Below are 19255 nucleotides of genomic sequence, written 5' to 3' on the forward strand. Positions count from 1 at the left end.
GTGTTTGACTTTTGATATTCTAGCTTCCCATCCTCTGCACGAAGGAGGGACTGTGGACCGAGGAGTTCAAGTTATGTGAGAACCTGCAAGGGGAATGCCCACCACCCGCCTCGGAGCTGAATTTCGTGGAGTACAAGTGTGAACAGGGATACAGGATTGGTATGTTTGGGAAGGGATGCTGACTCCTGCTCCCAAGTAATCCTTAACTAGGACTGGCTGGATCTTGAATCAGATCCATTGTTCTCCCTGAGGAGTGGATAGAAATTCAAGTTGACTCTTAGCTGCTTCAGTAAAAATGAAATTTATGACAAATTTATGTTTTTTTTATTCCTCCACTCATGTGTAATGTTGTTGCCGCTGCTGAACCATTTGCATAGTGTCTGGTCACGTTACCCATTTCGCAGCAGGCTGAAAAGTGGATTGATTTGTGGCAGGAGTAGTAGTTCTAAGAGGAAAGGTGGAAATGTGTAGACGCACACCACGCATGTGCTGGGCGCCTCCTCCATTCTCTCTGCTGTCGTTACTGGAGCAGAGAGTTCCTGAAAGGAACAATTTGAAATTGCCTAGCTTGCCTGGCTCAGCAGCCATTCCTTCTGTACAGGGGATTAGGCTCCAGAACCTAGGGGTAACTTCTTAAAGCAGTCATTGAAATTAAAAGTCTCTGTGGCCAGGGTCGATTGAAAGTCAAGTTGACTTAAATTTGCTCTGGCTGGACTTAAGCATCATAGAAGAGGGATGCTGTTTGTGGAAAACTTTGTGAGATTAACCGGACGTTTTGAATTGTACAAGCAAGGAGTAATTTTCCAAGTCATTCTAACGTTTGTAATGCCAGTAGGTATCATTTGAGTTAATGAGAAAGCTTGTTAGTTTCTGAGAACGTTCTTTACCGTCTTCAAGTTGCTCTTTGCACTGAGAAGTCTTAAGGTCAGGCAAGGAGTAGCGGAATGCTGAGACCATGCCTCTTGTGTGGTGTCTGATGAGAAAATTCTTATCTCCCCACCCTCTAATTTTTACATTAATATGTCACACACACACGTATATAGAGTCCTTAAGAGTCATGTAACTCTTTGAGTTATTATACAAGTCAGCAAAAAACATTAATAGAGGTAAGTGTGAGCTGAAAAGAAACTTGGAGATCATCAAAATCTTTAGATGAGGAAATAGAGAACCCTGAGAGTCTGCCTTCTTTGAATAGAATTTTAGAAGATACTTAAGACACCACATACAAAGAAATAAAGCAAGATTTTTCTTTAAAAGGCCAACATATGACCAAAATCTCTGCTTCTGATTTCCCCTTGTTTCCTCTTTTAATCACGTAGGTTTCTTGGCTGCCTGTGTAATGATCTTCAGTCTAGCGGGCATTATAAATCCACCTTCATGATTTCTGGGCCATTTCTTCCCCAGCTAGTAAAGTTCTTAGGTAGTAGATGTCGCAGTCATAAGCTTCCAGGAAATTATATGAGCAGAAATGGTATTAAAAGTACTTAAAAGGCATCAACAAATCCGGGTAGACTTTGGCTGGCCAGAGTCCTGGAGTGGGGTATTGGAGGTCTATGAGACCAGGAATTAAATCTTTTATTGCTAAGTCATACAGAGATTCAGGGATTCCAGAGGAGGGGGTATATTGGACTAGAAGGAGAAAGGGCACTTGGGCCAAGGGAGTTAACTTGCGGAAGTGGCTCTTTACTAGTTAGTGTAGGAATATCCCTACAGGTACACAGTAGATGAGTATCGACCCTGCCTATGACCATGTTAATGAGGTGACCTACAACGTAGAAAGCAATTGTTTTTGTACTTCCCTGGTGGCACAGTGGTTAAGAATCCGCCTGCCAATGCAGGGGACATGGGTTCGAGCCCTGGTCTGGGAAGATCCCACATGCCGCGGAGCAGCAAAGCCCGTGCGCCACAACTACTGAGCCTGCGCTCTAGAGCCCGCGAGCCACAACTGCTGAAGCCCACGCGCCTAGAGCCCGTGCTCCACAGCAAGAGAAACCACCGCAATGAGAAGCCCGAGCACCACAATGAAGAGTAGCCCCCGCTCGCCGCAACTAGACAAAGCCCGTGTGGAGCAACGAAGACCCAGCACAGCCAAATATATAAACAAATTTATTTATTTATTTATTTATTTAAAAAAGACGTGAGCAGAAAAGAAAAAAAAAAAAAACCAATAAAAAAAAGAAAGAAAAATCAAAGCTAATGATTCCAAGATGTAAAAGACTGAGATGTGGGAAGTTCAAGTCTCTTTTGTAAATTTCTGTTCCTTCAGGTGCAGTGTGTTCCCCATCGTGTATAATCCCCCCTAGCGATCCCGTAATCCTTCCTGCGAACGTCACTGCTGACACTCTGGAGCACTGGATGGAACCTGTCAAAGTTCAGGTGAGGAAAGGATCATTTTTATGTGCTGAGGATGTAAGACTGCTGAACCATTCTCAACCGGCAGCATTATTCCCTGGAGTAATTTCAGAGGCTTTCAAAGCATCCTTAGAGCAAACAACTGCATGGATCATTCCTAGAGAGAAGGATTGAAAATCAAGAAGAAAAAAGAGAAAAGCTTGAGAAAAAAGATGACCAATATCTAAAGGAAAGTTTAAAAGATAATATAGAAGGAAGACTCAGAGACATAAAGAATGATAATACAGGAAGGAAAGTGAAGGAGAAAATTACCACTAATAAAAAAATAGGAAAATAAATTAGAAAAGATGAAAATAAAACTGAAAACAGGGAGAGAGTGACTAGAGGAAGTAAGGAAAGTTACCTTTCCTGCCTCCATTTCCCACTCTCTCTAAACCCCCAAATCCTCTCTGGAACCTCTGATATTCAAAGTCAGTCATGAGCGAGATCCATCACATCTGTGAGCTTTCCATTCATTTTCATCCTCATTTGAAACCCTGAGGATTCTGCCTCCCTGCAGGGTCCACTGGTGCCTACTTTCTCTCTCACACCCCTCCTGTCTCTGGGCCTGGGAGAGGAGCAGATGTCCTCCTGTCTCCTCAATGCCACTTCCAAACTCTTCTCCCTGCCTCCTCCCTGAAATCACCCACATTTGAATCTAATGCCAACAGAATAAAGCACTCACCAGCCTCAGTGCAGCTGTCATCTTCTGACCCTCAGTTCACTCCCTCCCCTGATTTTTTAACCACTTTAGCTCCTGGCTCACAGTCACTTTACCTAATATTCCTGGCATGACTCTTACTGATTTCAGCATGCACACACTGGGTCCTTCCCACACCTGGGTTCTCAGTTCCGTGGCCTCCTTTGACCACCTTTACCTTCCTGACTTTCTCTCCCATATGCTTTCCTTGGCTTACTCTAATCTTGCCACAGTGGCTCTTGGCTAATTCTTGAACAGGCACACTCCCACCTCAGGACTTTTGCCCCGTGGCTCCCTCTGCCTAGAATGCTCTTCTCCTGGGTATCTTCATGTCTTGCTCCTTTGCTTCCTTCATAATTTTACTCAAATGTCAGAAAGGCCTCCTTTGACTACTCTATCTAAAATTTTAACTCCCCTAAAACTTTGTTTCCCTTCCCTCTTTTATGTTTTTCTCCTTAGGACTTATCATGACCATGCATATTATATATTTTACTCATTTATCTTATGTATTAATAAGTCTCTTTCCACCAGTAGAATAAAAAGGTCAATGAGGGATTATTGTTCACTACTATATCCCCAGATACTAGAACACTAACTGGTATGTAATAAGTGTTCAATAAATATTTGTGAAATGAGTAAATGAAAAAGAGAAAGAAAAGGCTATACAAGTATGAATGGAGATGACCTTGTAGTCAGGAAGTTATTTCTTCTTAGAATGGGAGGGTGGGGATATCAGAAAGCCTGAGCGCTTTGTTGCTTTATTAGACTGTCTAATAAACAAAAACCTTGGAAGGCTATTCCCACAGAGTCACCAAGAGATGGACGCTAGAGAGATACTACATTTCATTCGGAAATCATTCTCAGATTGCTCCTTTTCTCTCACAGGCTAATTGTGCTGTCGTATTGGCAGGGATGTGTGTTAAAGCAGGAGGATCAGGAACAAATACTCTAAGTATGCTTTGGGGTGGGGGATGGGAGTAGCGTGACCCTATTAATTCAGTCAGTCACTCACTCAGCAAACACTTATTGGGGCTTACTGTGTGCCCTGGAACTGTGCTAAATGTTGGGAATATGAAAAGGAAAAAAATGAGAGTCCTTCTGTTTACAAGACTTATAATATGCCCATGAAAACAAACATTTATAATAATGCAACATGGGAAATGGCTTGCTTGTGGTAGAAGAGCTGTGGGAACACCCAAGAGGAAGCATCTAATTCTTCTGCTCAGGAGCTTTGGGGAGTTGGGGGAGGATCAACAGGCCAGGAAGCTTTCTCTCTGGGTCTTAAACTATGATCGAGGGGAAAATTCTAGAGGATAAGGAGTGGTAAGAAATTCTGTGTGTCTGAAACCAGGGTATTGCGGTGGTGAGGGAGAGGGGAGATGGGAGGTAGAAGGATGAGATAGGGCAGTGGCAGGTGGACGAGATCCTGTAGGGTATGGCGACCCCTCTTAAGATGTTGAACCCAATGAGAACGCTATGCAAGAGGTGGCCCACCGCGAGTGGGAGGGCGCTGGGAAGACTGTATGGAGCAGGAAGGAGAAAGCCAGAAAAACACCTTGTCTGGTTCTCCCATCCCAGCCTTTCTAGACTTCCTGTCCCATTTCCCACAGTCTGTTGAGAAGGTTTAGCTGGAATTACAGTACCTGGAGAAAGAACTTCTGCCTCATGTTCACGGAGTGCCAGATGGTCTAGACCCTTTCTGTCAGTCCCTTGAACTCAACTTCTTATGATGAAAGACTTCTCTTTCTCTATAAGCAGCTAAAGGGGGAAAGGCTTGGGATGTTTACAATCCATTTGTCCCACTTGAGAAATGAACTGCTTCAGGAACCCTTCTACAATCACTTCAGCATCTACCCAACAAGACGTCCCATGGGCACAATCGATGCATGCAGGGTTTGTCAGGCCACAGTGCAGGCCTTCCGGTGATGGGGGGGTCTCCGACCTCTGCTTTCCAAATGGGACATTCAGAGAAGAGCAGTTCACTTTTCTTCTTGAAGACAGCAGGGATACCAATAACAGAGACTTGACTATTTCCAAACTGAAAAACAATATCCTCTATTTTATTAAAACCTCCCCTTTCTCGACCATCCTTCGGGGGAGTCATTATTATTTATTTACCTCTGTTCCATAGCATTTTGTTCATGTTTACATTCCTAGTTCCTTTTTCAGTGCGGGGCAAATTGTAGGTGTCTTATGAATGTTGGTTGAGTCAGCAAAGAAATTGCTATAGCATCATTTTCTACTTGGAAAGTAAATATCTATTTTCTCCTCAAACTGGGAGCACTTGCTGCAGCTTTGTACTGCTATGTATAATTATATCCTTGTCATTTTCAAGTTGCCCACCCCAGAAAGAAAATGCAGAATTTATTTTCTTCTTAAACCAGACACCAAATGTTATCATTTGTATCACTGCATTTATCATGACTATGGTCTAGTCAAGAAAAAGAAGTCAGTGGAAGCAAAGGGAATAATGATGAGGCTATTGCCCTTATGTACCCAGGTCCTCAGAGATGAGATTATGCCCCAACCATAGATGGTCCCATTTTGTGGCACTCAGTGGCTCTTGAGGGGCGGGAAATCTAAGCTTGTCCTCACAAAAAAGGAGAAATGCCTTATACACCAAAACAGTTGTATTAAATGAAAGTCTTCTTCGAGTAAAAACCTTGTAACTTACATTGATTTATCTTGAAGAATGTTCCATATTGTACTCAATCTTAAGTTTTGGTGTCCTTCAGAATCACTTGGGCAGTTTGTAAAGGGAGCAGACTTGGGTTCCCCCCTTTGGAGAGACTGCCAATGCCTTGGGGTGTGCATCTTCTAACAAGCACCCCAGGTAATTCCGCTGTAATGCTTTGTGAAACACTGCTATTAAAATACTGGCAACATAAATATTTTAACTACAAGTACACCTATTTGGAGCCTGGCTCATTTGTTTAGTAAATGATGATCTCCTATTTCATGTAAACCCTTGCTATCTCCCATACTTCAAATACCTGGTATCTGGCAAGACTACAGAGCAATGGATTAAATTGCATCATTTTCTCTAGTCTGCTTCCAATGACTTCATTCTTTGTAATACAAATGATATCTTACATTTGGATAACGCTTTATTGCTTTCAAAGTTGTGTATATATACATAATATATATATTTTGGAAATTTATAATTTCATTTGAATCTTCTCACAAACCAATAAACTAAGAAAGGAAGATTTTATTAGCCTTATTTTACTGACAAATTAGATGCTGTCGGGTTATCTGTTCAAGGTTGCACAGCTTTCAAGAAATGGAGAGAGCAGTGCAGCCAACTTTTCTGACTCCAAGTTCAGTCATTTCCCCTGAATCACCCTGTTGGCTGTAGTCTTTTTTCCCCCTGGTGTATGTTTAGGTTAGTTCGCCTATCAAATAGAAAACAAGTCACTTGCCCTAACTATGAGAACCTCCTCATTCCCACATGTCCCTTCCTTCCCCGTGAAGTCTAACAAAAATAATTGAGAGAGATATTTCCCTATAATACTGCTTTTCCTTGTTGTGAAAGAGTTTGTTTTTAAAGAACAATCAAGTATACGTTTTAGGTTCCTATAACATTTATGTGCCTGTCTCTGGGGGTTCTACTGGTTTTTATTCCTGAACATGGTACCTGACTCCTAGAATAATATACTTTCCATTAAAGGAAGAATTTCTGAGGATTTAGGCAGTCTGGGGTTTTGATGAAAAACAACTCAAAGTGGCAATTGTCAGAAGAAGAGTGAGGTCCTCCTGGGTTCAAATACTATATGACTTACCCCTTGGAGCCTCTGTCTGCCCATCAGCAAGAATGAGGATGGTATTATCTATCTTGAAGTGTTGTTATAAAAATTCAAAATAACACTTTTGCAATGTCTTGCACAGTTTCTAGCACATAGTTCTGAATTACGTAAAAATGGAATTTAAGTTCACTTAGTACAAATCTTACCTTTGGAAATTTCCAGCCTCTCTGAAAAGATACCACCTGCTATCTATAAGAAAGAAAAATATTGTTCTATAAGTTCTGTGCTTTGCTTGTTAGTGTGTGTAGATAGAGGTGTGTAGGTCATATGTTTTTTCTGCGCCTTTTGCAAATGGGGCTGGGAAGACAATTAATGGCCATTCAGTGCTTCCTATTGGACACCTCTGACTGAAGAAGCAATTTCTAACGGCTCTGGTTATGAGACTGAGAAGAGAGTAAGGATGAACGTATACTATTATTTCTAAATGTTTCAAGGGCATGCTGGCTGTAGGAAACATGAAGTAAGGATTTGAAATTCCCAAATGGACTTTCTGGGCCTTTGTTGTTGTAATGGCGTTTTCCTCCTTCACCTACTGCACCCAGGGATTTAGACCTTTCTATGGTGATGGCATCAGCAGAGACATATCCCTGCAAAAGAGAGGATGCCAAACAAAAGGGCTTCTTGGCTGTCAAATAAATCCCTGCTAGTCAGGGTGACTGAGCAGTGGAAACTGGCAGCTAGGACAGACAGGAGACGGCCAACTGCCCCAATCAGTACCATTGCTCATATCTAGGGGGTCTGAGCTGAGGGTGTAGGAAGAGCTCCCCATGGACTTCCGCTGAGAGCATTTGGTGTTTTTCTCATCCCTGCTTTTCCTCTTCTTCATTTTCCGCTTTTCTTCCTTTTTTCTGTCATTCTGACACCAAACTGTAAGAGTCTTGGGGGTAGGAATTATGTCTTACTCAAAGCATGATTCATTTCACCCATTGCTCAGAGCGAGGTTGCTGTGTGAAACCAAAGAGCTCGAAGAAGACAGTGCCTCCCACCTCCACAGAGCCATTTCTCATGGCAAACCTTTGGATTTTTCCAGAAAGCCTATGTAAGGTTGATTTTTTATTATTGTCCTTAACCACTGTGTCTAGAGAATGTTTTATTATATCTTGCGACTTTCCTGTTCAAAATAGGAAAATTGACATTTTGACTTACCTTATAAAGAAGTGGTCTTTTGAGAACCAGATTTCATGGAGAGATTTTTTTTTTTTTTTGCACATAATAAGGCAGTTGTTTGCATGTAAACGAGTTTTTCTAAACTGTATTTGAAAATGTTTCTTTCTGAAATACAAAAGTATCCATCATAACATCTCATTTCCCTATTAGTCTGCTTCATAAATTCAGTTTTCCCAGATTGCATAATCCTTTTTTCCTTTTTTTTTTTAGTATATCCTAATTAGGAATTAGTGAGGTCCAAATTAATGAGATTTTCTTGTGGCTACACACGTTAGGTTTGCAAACTTCTCAACACTGCATGGAATCCCTCTCTCAACTCCCCAGCTCTTCAACAGAATTGCTCAGTCATAATTTCTGACTTTGTTTTCCCAAGTTGGTCCCCAAAGGATTAATAATTCCTTAAATATAACCAAAATGTTTTAAGAGGAAGAGAAAAGCAGGAGGAAAAAAAGAAGATAATAGTCACAGTTTCCCACTATCTGGTCTCACCCTCCAGTCTGTCCCCTCATCTCCTAATCCTCCCCCTCCCCCCACCCCGAGTGTCCTCTTGATGGGTGCAATTGTGTGTAACAGCTCCAATGACACTTGCCACACATCACGGGAGAACAAATCCCTCAGACATGAGTCATGAAAAAATCTTCTTTTTCATCTGTTTAAAACGTGGCATTGTTCCCTCTCTGCTTGAGTAAGTCTCAGGCATCAATTCCCTCTTCTCTAGAGAAGAGTAGACAAGAGTGTCTTGGAGGATGGGGGAAGAATAACCACAAAGTATATTGCAGGGTAATGTACTATGGTCCCAATAAATATGCAAAATAGTGCTGTATTTTATTTAGGGCTGCATACATATATGGTAATAAGGAGATCATCACAAACCTGGGCAAGGAGCAGAACTTTGTGATCTGATGTGATTAGTAGCCCATTCTGTCAAGTAACTATTCCTGATAAAAAACAATTGAGCAATTTTGTATTAGACCTTAATGTTGGCTAACCATCAGTCTTGTGACCTTTAACAACACATTTAAACAGGCAACAGCCTTCATACAGCCCTATGACCATCCTAATAACCCTTAACTGGTTTTCTTTCCCTCTTTCCTCCCTCCCTTCTCTCTCTCTCCCCTCCTTTCTCCCCCACCCCATCTTCTCCTTTCCCACCTCTGCTCTCCCTTTGTTCTTCCTTTCTTCTCTTTTTTCCCTTGTTTTTTTAAAAAAATTTAAAATAGTCCAACCAAGAGGAAATCTTTAAACTGGTTTTCTCATGAACTTTTTCTTTTTGAAAAGTTTAAAACAAATCCTTGGCCCTTAGTTTTCACAATTGATTCATCTGAGAAGTGGCTTGCTAATAGTATAACAACTATAGTTACAATATATACAAATGTATAGAAATAATAATTTTAAAATTCAGAATAGTTGTTATTAATAGGGAAGATGGAAGGAGAATGATGTTGGAGGGACCTATATAAGGGACATTAATTGAATCTCTAGTGACAGACTCTGGAAGCAGATAGAACAAAGTGTTATGATTTGATAAAGCTGGGCAGAGGATATAAGGTTGTTTTTTCAATTATTCTCTATAGCTTTTCAAATGTAATATATAGGATTATAATTTGTCAAAAACATTCCAGAAAATAAGAAAATCATATTGAACTGTTAAACGATAAACTGAGGCATATTAAATATTTTAAGAGTTTATCTGAGCAAAAAACAATTCAAATCGGGTAGTGCCATACTGGGTTTAGGAGTACTCCACCAACAGCAGCTGGGGAGAGACTTGGTTATAGAGAAAAGGCAGAAGCAAAGTAAGGAAATTATTGATTGGTTATAGCTTAAAGCCAAGTTGGTTGTTCATGATTGATTGCCCTTTGGTTTCAATTTCATAACCTTGAGACATTGACAGGCTTAGGTTCTGCTTTGCTTCCACAGGCCACCGTGGCATTAGAGCCACCTCAGTGTAATGGCCTCCTTGTTTAACTAATTTAACACACCTCACCAGGAGCTAGCCCTTCTATGCCAACTTCTCACTAGTTTTCCTCCCATTTCACTTTCCTCTTTCACCTCACTACCACAAATGTGCCCATAAAATGTAGGATCTGAAAAACATTTAAAATTTTCCTCCAATTTTGATCAGTAAGTAGTTATTCCATTAATTCTATATGCAGATCTTTTCATATGAGATGAGTGACTCTCATAGGCCAGAAGATAAAGAAGAAAGCTAAAGGTACAACAACCTATTTAACGGTTGACAAGTACTTGTTGAACGTTGTCTCTCTCTAAGTCACTGAAATAAGATGTGTGAGTGGGAGACAGTCCCTATTCTCAAGGATTTTGCAGTCTAGGAAGATATATGACACAGGTACCAGAAACCTTGGTAATCTGTACAGAGATCGAGGAGGTTGCCAGTCTGAATTAGTCTTAAGACTGAATTATAGAATATTAAAAAATTCATTGAGATGGGCATTGTCAGTTCCACTGTCATGAGTTTATTGAACAGATGTAGTTGGACATGTATGAAATGATGCATACATAAGCTTTGTTTGTTAGAGCAAAAGACTGAAAATGACTTGAATATCCATTAATATGGGTCTGATTAAGTAAATTAAGGTACATCCATGAAATGGAATAATATGCAATCAATAGAATGCAGCAACCCATATACCATAAAATGAACAGAACACCAAGAAATGCTATGAAGTTAAAATAAAGTTAGACAAACACCAATAAACAAGCACTAAATAAAATTATAGTGTTTCATACTTTGTGTGAGGAAATAAATAATTTTATATATGTATGTATGTTCATAGACTATCTGTAATGACATAAAAAAGAACTAAAAATAGTATGCAGGAAATTGAGTAGTTGGGGAGATTGTGTATCCTTTTATGCTTTTTAGATTTTATACCGTGAACATGTATCACATAATAATAAAATTAAATTACATAAAAATACAAAGATGTAGGGGAGTTCCCTGGTGGCCTAGTGGTTAGGATTCTGGGCTTGTGGCCCAGATTCAATCCCTGGTTGGGGAACTGAGATCCCGCAAGCCACATGGTGCATCCACAAAAAAAAAAAAAAAACAACAACAAAGGTGTAAAAATTAAATTGGAAATAATAAGAGAAAAGAGCACTGGAGAATGTATATGTATAGCTGATTCACTTTGTTATAAAGCAGAAACTAACACACCATTGTAAAGCAATTATACTCCAATAAAGATGTTAAAAAAATATATATATATATATAAAATAAAATGGAGGCCCACTACTGATGCAGAGTAGAGATGTAGAGGCTAGTACTACAAATGGAACAGTGATGAAAAAAAGACTGGAAAGAGAGATATCACAAATTTCACAATAAATGGTAATTGCAATTTGCTTCAGCAGAGCAAAATGAGGAAGCTGTTATGTGAAAAAGAATGCACAGGTATTGTTTCCATCAGATAACTATTGAGTAGCATTTCCTAAAGTGAGTTCCACAGAACATTAATCTGGAGAGATGGTCACAAAAGAACCTAAAGCGTCTGTGGTTAAAAAAAAGAGCACTGGAGAAAAAGAATTAAAAGTAAATACAGACAGACTCTTTTCCTTTCTTTCTTTTAGGTTTTTTTTTCTTTTGTTTGCTTTTTCCTTTGCAACGTATTTTTAGAATTTCTCAAGTATTAGAAGATCAACACTCCTGCATGTAGAAAGGTGGTGGATGGAGTAGAAGGTATGAAGGGCATAAGAGAAACTGATCCAGTCAGTTCAGAGTGTTCTGGCAAGTTATGGCTATGGTCGTCATGTGAGGGTGCTGAGGCTAAGTTCCCCTTCATGTGGAGGAATTGATGCACTTCCAGCTACCTCCCCCCGTAGACTTTGAGTTCTTTGAGGGCAGTGACAGGACTGGTGGATCTTCAGATCCCTCTTGCTCCCTGAGGAAACTGGGTCGTAGTGAGTGCTACATTTAGTCTGAATTGAATGACTGACTGACTAGGGTGGGGACTGGGGGTCCTTAGTGGATTCAGTGCATGAGAAGGAATAAAGTTGCCATGTATTTGCATTTGTTCAAATTACTGCATTTTGCCATTACCATTATCTGGTAACAAAACATTCAGAAAAAAAGAAAAATCCAGAAAGTTCCAAAAAGCAAAACTTGAATTTGCTGCTTTCAGGCAACCATTTCCATAGCATTTACAGTGTATTTACAGCTATCTCCATAGCTTTTACATTGTATTAGGTATTATAAGTAATCTAGAGATGATTTAAAGTATAAATAGGATGTTATATGCAAATAGTATGTCATTTTATATAAGGGATTGAGGAGCCTTGGATTTTGGCATCCACGGGGGTCCTGGAACCAACCCCCTGTGGATATCAAGGAATGACTGTATATATTTGATAATTCTTTTTTTTTTTAGTGCAATGATAATTTTTTTAATTTATTTTTTACACCTTTATTGGAGTATAATTGCTTTACAGTGGTGTGTTAGTTTCTGCTTTATAACAAAGTGAATCAGTTATACATACACATATGTTCCCATATCTCCTCCCTCTTGCGTCTCCCTCCCATCCTCCCTATCCCACCCCTCTAGGTGGTCACACAGCACTGAGCTGATCTCCCTGTGCTCTGTGGCTGCTTCCCACTAGCTATCTATTTTACGTTTGGTAGTGTATATATGTCCATGCCACTCTCTCACTTTGTCCCAGCTTACCCTTCCCCCTCCCCATATCCTCAAGTCCATTCTCTAGTAGGTCTGTGTCTTTGCAATGATAATTTAAGCAAAGTCGCCTTCTACATTATTACAGTACAGAGTTTTGAATATCAAAAGAACTTTTTAGGGTTTACAGTATTTATTGCCTCTTTAGGGTAGCTGTGAAGGAGGACTTCTAGTTTATAGTAATGTAACTCCAGAAAAATACTGCAGGTGCGTATTTGCATAACTGACTCTGAGGTATATACTCATATACCTACAGCTTAATATATGCAAATGTCTCCAATCTGATCATTGTACAGTCTTAGCATTCTAGAATGTATAATTTTCAATTACTGGAGTGCTGTTTTATGTAAAACTCATATCTCAGAATGCATCATTTTTCTTCTGGTTTCCCTGAATTTCTATTGTACTGAATTTAAAATGTGAGTATGAAAGTCCACAAGTGGGTGGATTGGTAGCAGGTTATAAAGAGAACTTCTTTTTCTCTTTGAAACATCTTTTGGGACTTTCTCTTTTCCTGAAGTGTATCTTTTGAAATCTTTAAATACAAAAAATTAAAAGGAAAAAAACTCCATGAAAATGAGTTATTGTTATTCATAAAGAGTAGATGACTACTTGTTTAAAGGCACATCAGGAAATGGTCATTGGGCCCTGGTCAGTGGTCAGAGAAGGTCACCAGTGTTTTAACGCAGACACATCTTCACACTCTCACCATCTTAATGTTGGTGCCATTTTGAGTCCTGGTGGTTTCACATTAAGCCTATTTGTCCGGTGCGTAGACCCTCTTTTATTTCCCACAAGGAGGCATAACTGGTGCTGACAGGAGTTGCAGAGCGTGCAGTTTGGCCCCCACTCCTTGCTTGGACACTCACATCTTGTGATCTAGGATTCCTGAGATCCATTTTCAGTCCAAGACTCTTCTTAGGAAGCTCTGTTTCTCAGCCTTTAAAACTCCATGGTCTTTCCTGATGAACACAAGCCATGTCACACTTTCTTGTAACTTGATTTAATATTTCAAAACAAACGGAACCAATATTATGCCTAGAGCCAAATTAAAGTCATTTTAGTATCGAGGATGCTGTTTCTAACCACACCTACACCATTCTGGATTTGATAGCTCAGGGAGGGTGAAGATGATGAAGAGAATGAAAGATTCCCTCCATTAAGAGATTCCCCCTTGGCTTCTCTTCACCTGGCAGAATTAGCAGTTCCACGGGAAAGACCAGGCTATGGCCTTGGACCTCTTCATGCAGCACAGCTGGGGCTTGCTCCTCAGGGAAGGGGTTGGGCTAGTGGGGTAAGCCCAGGATTTGCCCCTTCTCTCACTGACCAGGTGTCTTTGCTTTGTTTTCCGTTCTTTCCGTCTTCCCCTTCAGAGCATCGTGTGCACTGGGCGGCGTCAGTGGCACCCAGACCCCCTCCTGATCCACTGCATCCAGTCCTGTGAGGTAAGCCACCTCCCCTCCCCCAGACGCAGACCAGAGCTCTCTGTTCTGCTCACCTTATGGAGACTTGCGTCCTTCTGCTTCAGTATTTGCCCTTTCCCAGATCCTGTGTCCTTCGTGTAATCTCTTAAATTTAGCTCCACAATCCCCAAATTACAGATATTAGGATTTCTGATTTTGCCTTTTTTTAAATTTGAACAAAATCTCCAGGGTTCCATTTTAAATGACTTAATAAAAGTTAAAAGCAAGTCAGAATTATTTATGGTTTTGGGATTCTCTAACCGGGCCTCACTGGAGTTTAGTTAGATCAGAGTTTTGCAGGTCAGTGGCCCACAGACAGGGGTTTGGCCAGCTCAGTGTCTAAAAACAATTTTGTTTTGGTTGCTAATGCTTGAAAATTGGGCTTTTCACATAAAATTCATATGTGTATGTGTAACTTTACACACACACACACACACACACACACCCCAAGTAAAAGTAAATATAAAACTCTTTGTGCAAAAAAAAAAACAAGAATATCTGACAACCGTGGGCACAATTAGCTGCTCACCTACTGGGCTTCTCTCATTGACATCAGCTGCCTGGGTCACGCAGGCATCTCTGTTTCCTACCTCTGAGGAGGTCCTGTAGTCCACTGTTGATTAACCCAAACTAGACCTTTACTGCCTCAAGGAATCCTGTTTACTTCTCACACAAGGCATTCCCCTAGCAGTGGGGGACTCAGGGACATGTGAATTCCTTCACTAGATTAAGAGGAGTTTTTTGCAAGGAAGAGTCAAGCATGAGGCAGAGCCTTGCTGAGGGAGATTGACCCAGGAATCCTGACATGGGAGATGTTACACACACACACACACACACACACACACACACACACACACACATACACACACACACACACACACACACACACACACACACACACACACACACACACACACCCTTTAAGCCCTCTCACCCTGGGAATAGCCAGTAGCGGATACAAATACTGTAGTCTCAGGCTAGAGTTAGGCTTTGTCATCAAAGTCTTTCACTGGAAGTAATTAAGCCACTTAGCAGCAATGCTCAATAATTCTGGCTGTGCCTAGTGCGCTAGAGAGAGCTGTTTAACTTGCCCTTGACTTCCAGCACCCTCCCCCCACATACACACCCAACCCACATGCCTGTTAGTCCCTGGATTCTCCTGTATCCCTGTTTCTTGTATCTAATTCTGGGAAACTGGGATCTCCATGAGGCCAAAGGGGAAAATTGTGGAGTTTCAGACAAAGGGAAAACTGGGTGGGGAAATGATACCAATAAAATAGCATCCTGAGAGTGCATCAGGAAAAATGCTAGCATGGAGTGTGCTTTGTTATGGTGTGGGCCAACAAAACAGCTCATCTTCTGCCATCATTAGAAAAACAGATGGCAGTGGGGTGGGGAGGGGAGTGAGTGACTCATCCACTGGGCAGGGGGTAGCAAGGGGGACGAGGAGGCCAGGGAAGGAAGGAGATAAACAGACAGAGGATTCGAGAACTTTGGCGAGATCAAAGGGATCCTGAGAATTCCCTTCTGTGGCTTCCAGGCATGATCGCAAGAGGGAGGGTGGACGGCAGGGCTTGGAGCTGGCTTCGGTGTTTCCCAGGAGGTCACAACACAGAGCTTTCCCCATTTGTCCTCCCTCTGTGCTACACCCCAGCACATGCTCTGGATCCCTTATCCAGAGCTTCCCAGGCTTCTTTCAGCCCCTTTGTTGGCGTGACGAGGAACAAACCTTCATTCCCTCTTATGACCCCTCTGCCCAGCTGCTATCATGCACAGCTTAGGCTTGACCACCACACACCTGTTGGTACCCACACTCCAGGGCTTCTCAAAGCATGGCCCCTGGACCAGAACAAGTGGCATCACCTGGGAACCTGTTAAAAATGCACATTCTCAGGCCCCATCCGAGACTTACTGAATCAGAGACTCTGGGTTTGGGGATCAGCAATCTGTGTTTTAACAAGGGCTCCAGGAGATTCTGAAGACCGCTTAAGTTTGCAAACCACCGCTCTGGTCACTATGGGAGCAGACAAGAAGGTTCCTAGACTATGGATCCCTAATGTGAAGCTTATTTGTCTGGGAATAATTTTAGACTACATTATTCATTCACATTCTGACTATTCTACAGTATTTCCCGAGACTCTCTGGGTAGGACAAGATTTGACAGGACATGATTTTGCTTCCTGTTTCCCAGCAAAGGCTAGGAAGAGAAAAAAAACCCTTAGAGGGGTGGACAGGAGGAACAAAGAAGAAGAATCAATACCTGTAGAAAGGGAAAAGGAATTGTGCAGAGCGGGGCGCATGGGGAGAAGTAGAAACAATTCTGAAGGAATAAGTAGTAAGAAATGCAGAGAGGGAGGGCGAGGATGGAAAAGAAAGGACAAGAGTGGCTGAAACTGGCCTGTTCTAGGGGCAACTTGGCAGACACTTAGTTCTTTACTGGAAAAAAGTCAGCTAAATATATTAGGGAGAACCAAAGAGTGTCAGAGACAGACGGAGAGAAAACAGACCTGGATGCAAGATGAACCGAAGAGGGTTAGGTGGGTGAGAGCAAGTTTTAAAACGTGTGGCACAGAAATCTGATACTTTGTACCCCAGTGTCTAAAAAGGGTTTTCTTTTTTGGCTTTCCAATAGCGAATTGAATTCTAAGATGTCCCCTTAAGACATTCAGCCTCATAAGAGTGAAGTACATCATTCTTTATTGGTCTCAGTACGCCGAGGCATTGAACCAGTCCCCTCACTGTCCCACTTCACGCCTGTGTTGTGTCACTTCTGCACCTCTGTTTGTGTCCTATCCCCTTGGCCACAGAGTTTTAGCCTTCAGTTCTCCACTAGCTATGCCTCTCACTTTTCTTTAAGAGACAGCACTGAAGGTTCCCTCTGAAACATCTTAGGTAAATAATGCCATCTTCTCGTGGTCACTTACGCTCCCATTTTCTCAGGAGCACGTGTGTACCACGTATCTGGAGTCCAAACCTGTTCATGCCTTAAATTCTATTTTTCTAGTTGATTCTTGTGTTTCACCTTCTTGACCCAGACACTCCTTGTATTTTCTATTTCTTCTGTAATTTGCAAACGGGCAGGGAGTGGTAATTTGGTTGGTGGAGAAGTTTTGAAGTTAAACAAATACAGGTTCAAATCCTGGGTCAGCTGAGTGGTGTAAGCCTTTGTGTCTTAATCTGTATTGGGAAGTGGGGGCAACACAGCCATTTTAAGGAGTTGTGATGAGGGATTAATGTGATAATGGACATAAATGTTTAAGCATCATGCCGTTCCGGGTCCCTGGTAGATGCTTATAGGGTAGTTAGGCACTACTGACTACTCTGTGAATGCTTACTAGACGAGTGCAGCAGAAGGCAGGGCAGAGCTGCTGGGTGGCCTCAGCGTGGTTAGACGCAAACTCTGAGGATGGGAAAAGGGAAAGAACAAAGGGAGAAAGGGGAACAGACCATTCCCTGGAGACCCTCTGAGATCCACAATTTGCAAATCACTTGGAGACAGCTGCTGAATCTAATCGGTCATGAGGAGCTCTACTCATTCCTACTGTTGCCCTCACTGGGGCCTCAACATCTCTCACCTGGGCTATTGCATGAGTTTCCTAATTGTTAACCCTAATCCCAGACCTGTACCCATCAAAATTATAGACGAGCACACAAATAGTCAATGATAACTGTGTAGAAAACAAAGACTTATTCTGCCAATGCTTGGCCAATTGAGTGCACTCTTTTCCCAGTATGGGGGTGGGTAGCGGGGAGGGTTGTCCTCATTTTATGGGGTGATAATTGAAGTGAGCATTCACTCCGTCAATGAACACATTATACCATCAGATCATATGTGTTATCTTCTTTTTCTTTCCTCCCTCCCTCCCTCCCTCCCTCCCTCCCTCCCTTCCTTCCTTCCTTCCTTCCTCCCTCCCTCCCTCCCTCCCTCCCTTCCTTCCTTCCAAAAAGTCATATTTATTAATTCTAACAAAGTCTACAGTCCTAGGTTCCATTAAACTAAGAACATCTTGTTCTCTAGGGAATGCAGCTGGAAATAAAGACCACACTTCCAGCCTCCTTTTGCATAGAAATGACTAATCTCCTTCCTGTAGGATGATTAAAATTGAGTGCCCATCGACCTACATTTTGGTTCTGCTTTTTCTGTGAGCACGTATTTCTTACAAGTTTGTTGTGCTTGTCAGCAGCCCCCCATTTTGGATTACAATTTCTGATAATTCTCTCTTTAACATTTTGAAAGTTCTTGTAGAGTTATGCTTTTTCAAAAAAAAAAAAACGTGGGGGCAGCTGTGGAGGAGAACGGAGGTGGAATGATGTCAGAAGAATTAGGTTCAAATTCTGAGTCTACCCTTTTAGCTACGAGTTGTATCTGTCTGGCTTTCTCTCAAAACTCCTGTGAGAGTCAAGTGAAATAACTGATGTTAAGGTGCTATGTGAATTGCCAAATAATATAACATATTTGTAGTGGTATTGCCTAAGGAACGATATACATCACTATGTAAGGATGGGCTCTTATTGAAACAATATGTACATATTAAGAATCAAGAAAGAGTCCACTCACACCCAATTTATATCTTTATGAGTATTATATACTGCAGGTGGCCATGGTTAATTGATGTTATTGAGGCTTCCAATAAAATTTAGAAAACTTTTAAAGATTTTTTTGGGTATTTCAATTAAGTCTCTCTGAACATGCTACTATTTCTCCTATAAATTTGTATACATACCCTTGTAAATGCCTGTCTTCTCACTTACCACATTATTTCAAGATTATATGACAGGTCTGTCCTTCCTACAGTCTGTGAGCTTCTGAGTTATAGGATGTGTTTTATTCCTTTGAAAAACACAGACCTAATTCTTCAATGACACCTGCTTCTACCCTCTAAAGGCAGGGAGAGAGAGTTGAAGGTAGACCTTTGACTTTGAAAGTCTCGAATTGAGAACGATTATATTGGATTTCTGAGGAGTAGCACAGTGGAAGGAAAGGTAGGGAAGGAGTAGAAGGTGAAGGAGAGAATTACAACCCTGCCATGCATAGAATCA

At 41.3% G+C, this 19255-nt stretch overlaps 1 protein-coding gene across 1 annotated transcript in view; it reads left to right on the plus strand.

Annotated features, from left to right (window-relative positions):
* Window positions 1–19255, plus strand: part of PAPPA2 (pappalysin 2) — a 281960-nt gene that overhangs the window by 230555 nt on the left and 32150 nt on the right. The window contains exons 18-20 of the mRNA XM_065870845.1: window positions 24–159; window positions 2267–2376; window positions 14126–14197. Of these exons, the coding sequence (XP_065726917.1) occupies window positions 24–159; window positions 2267–2376; window positions 14126–14197 (318 nt within the window). The remainder of the gene's footprint in view (window positions 1–23; window positions 160–2266; window positions 2377–14125; window positions 14198–19255) is intronic.

Source organism: Phocoena phocoena, chromosome 1 (genome assembly GCF_963924675.1).
Source record: "Phocoena phocoena chromosome 1, mPhoPho1.1, whole genome shotgun sequence".
In the NCBI taxonomy this organism is placed as follows: Eukaryota; Metazoa; Chordata; class Mammalia; order Artiodactyla; family Phocoenidae; genus Phocoena; species Phocoena phocoena.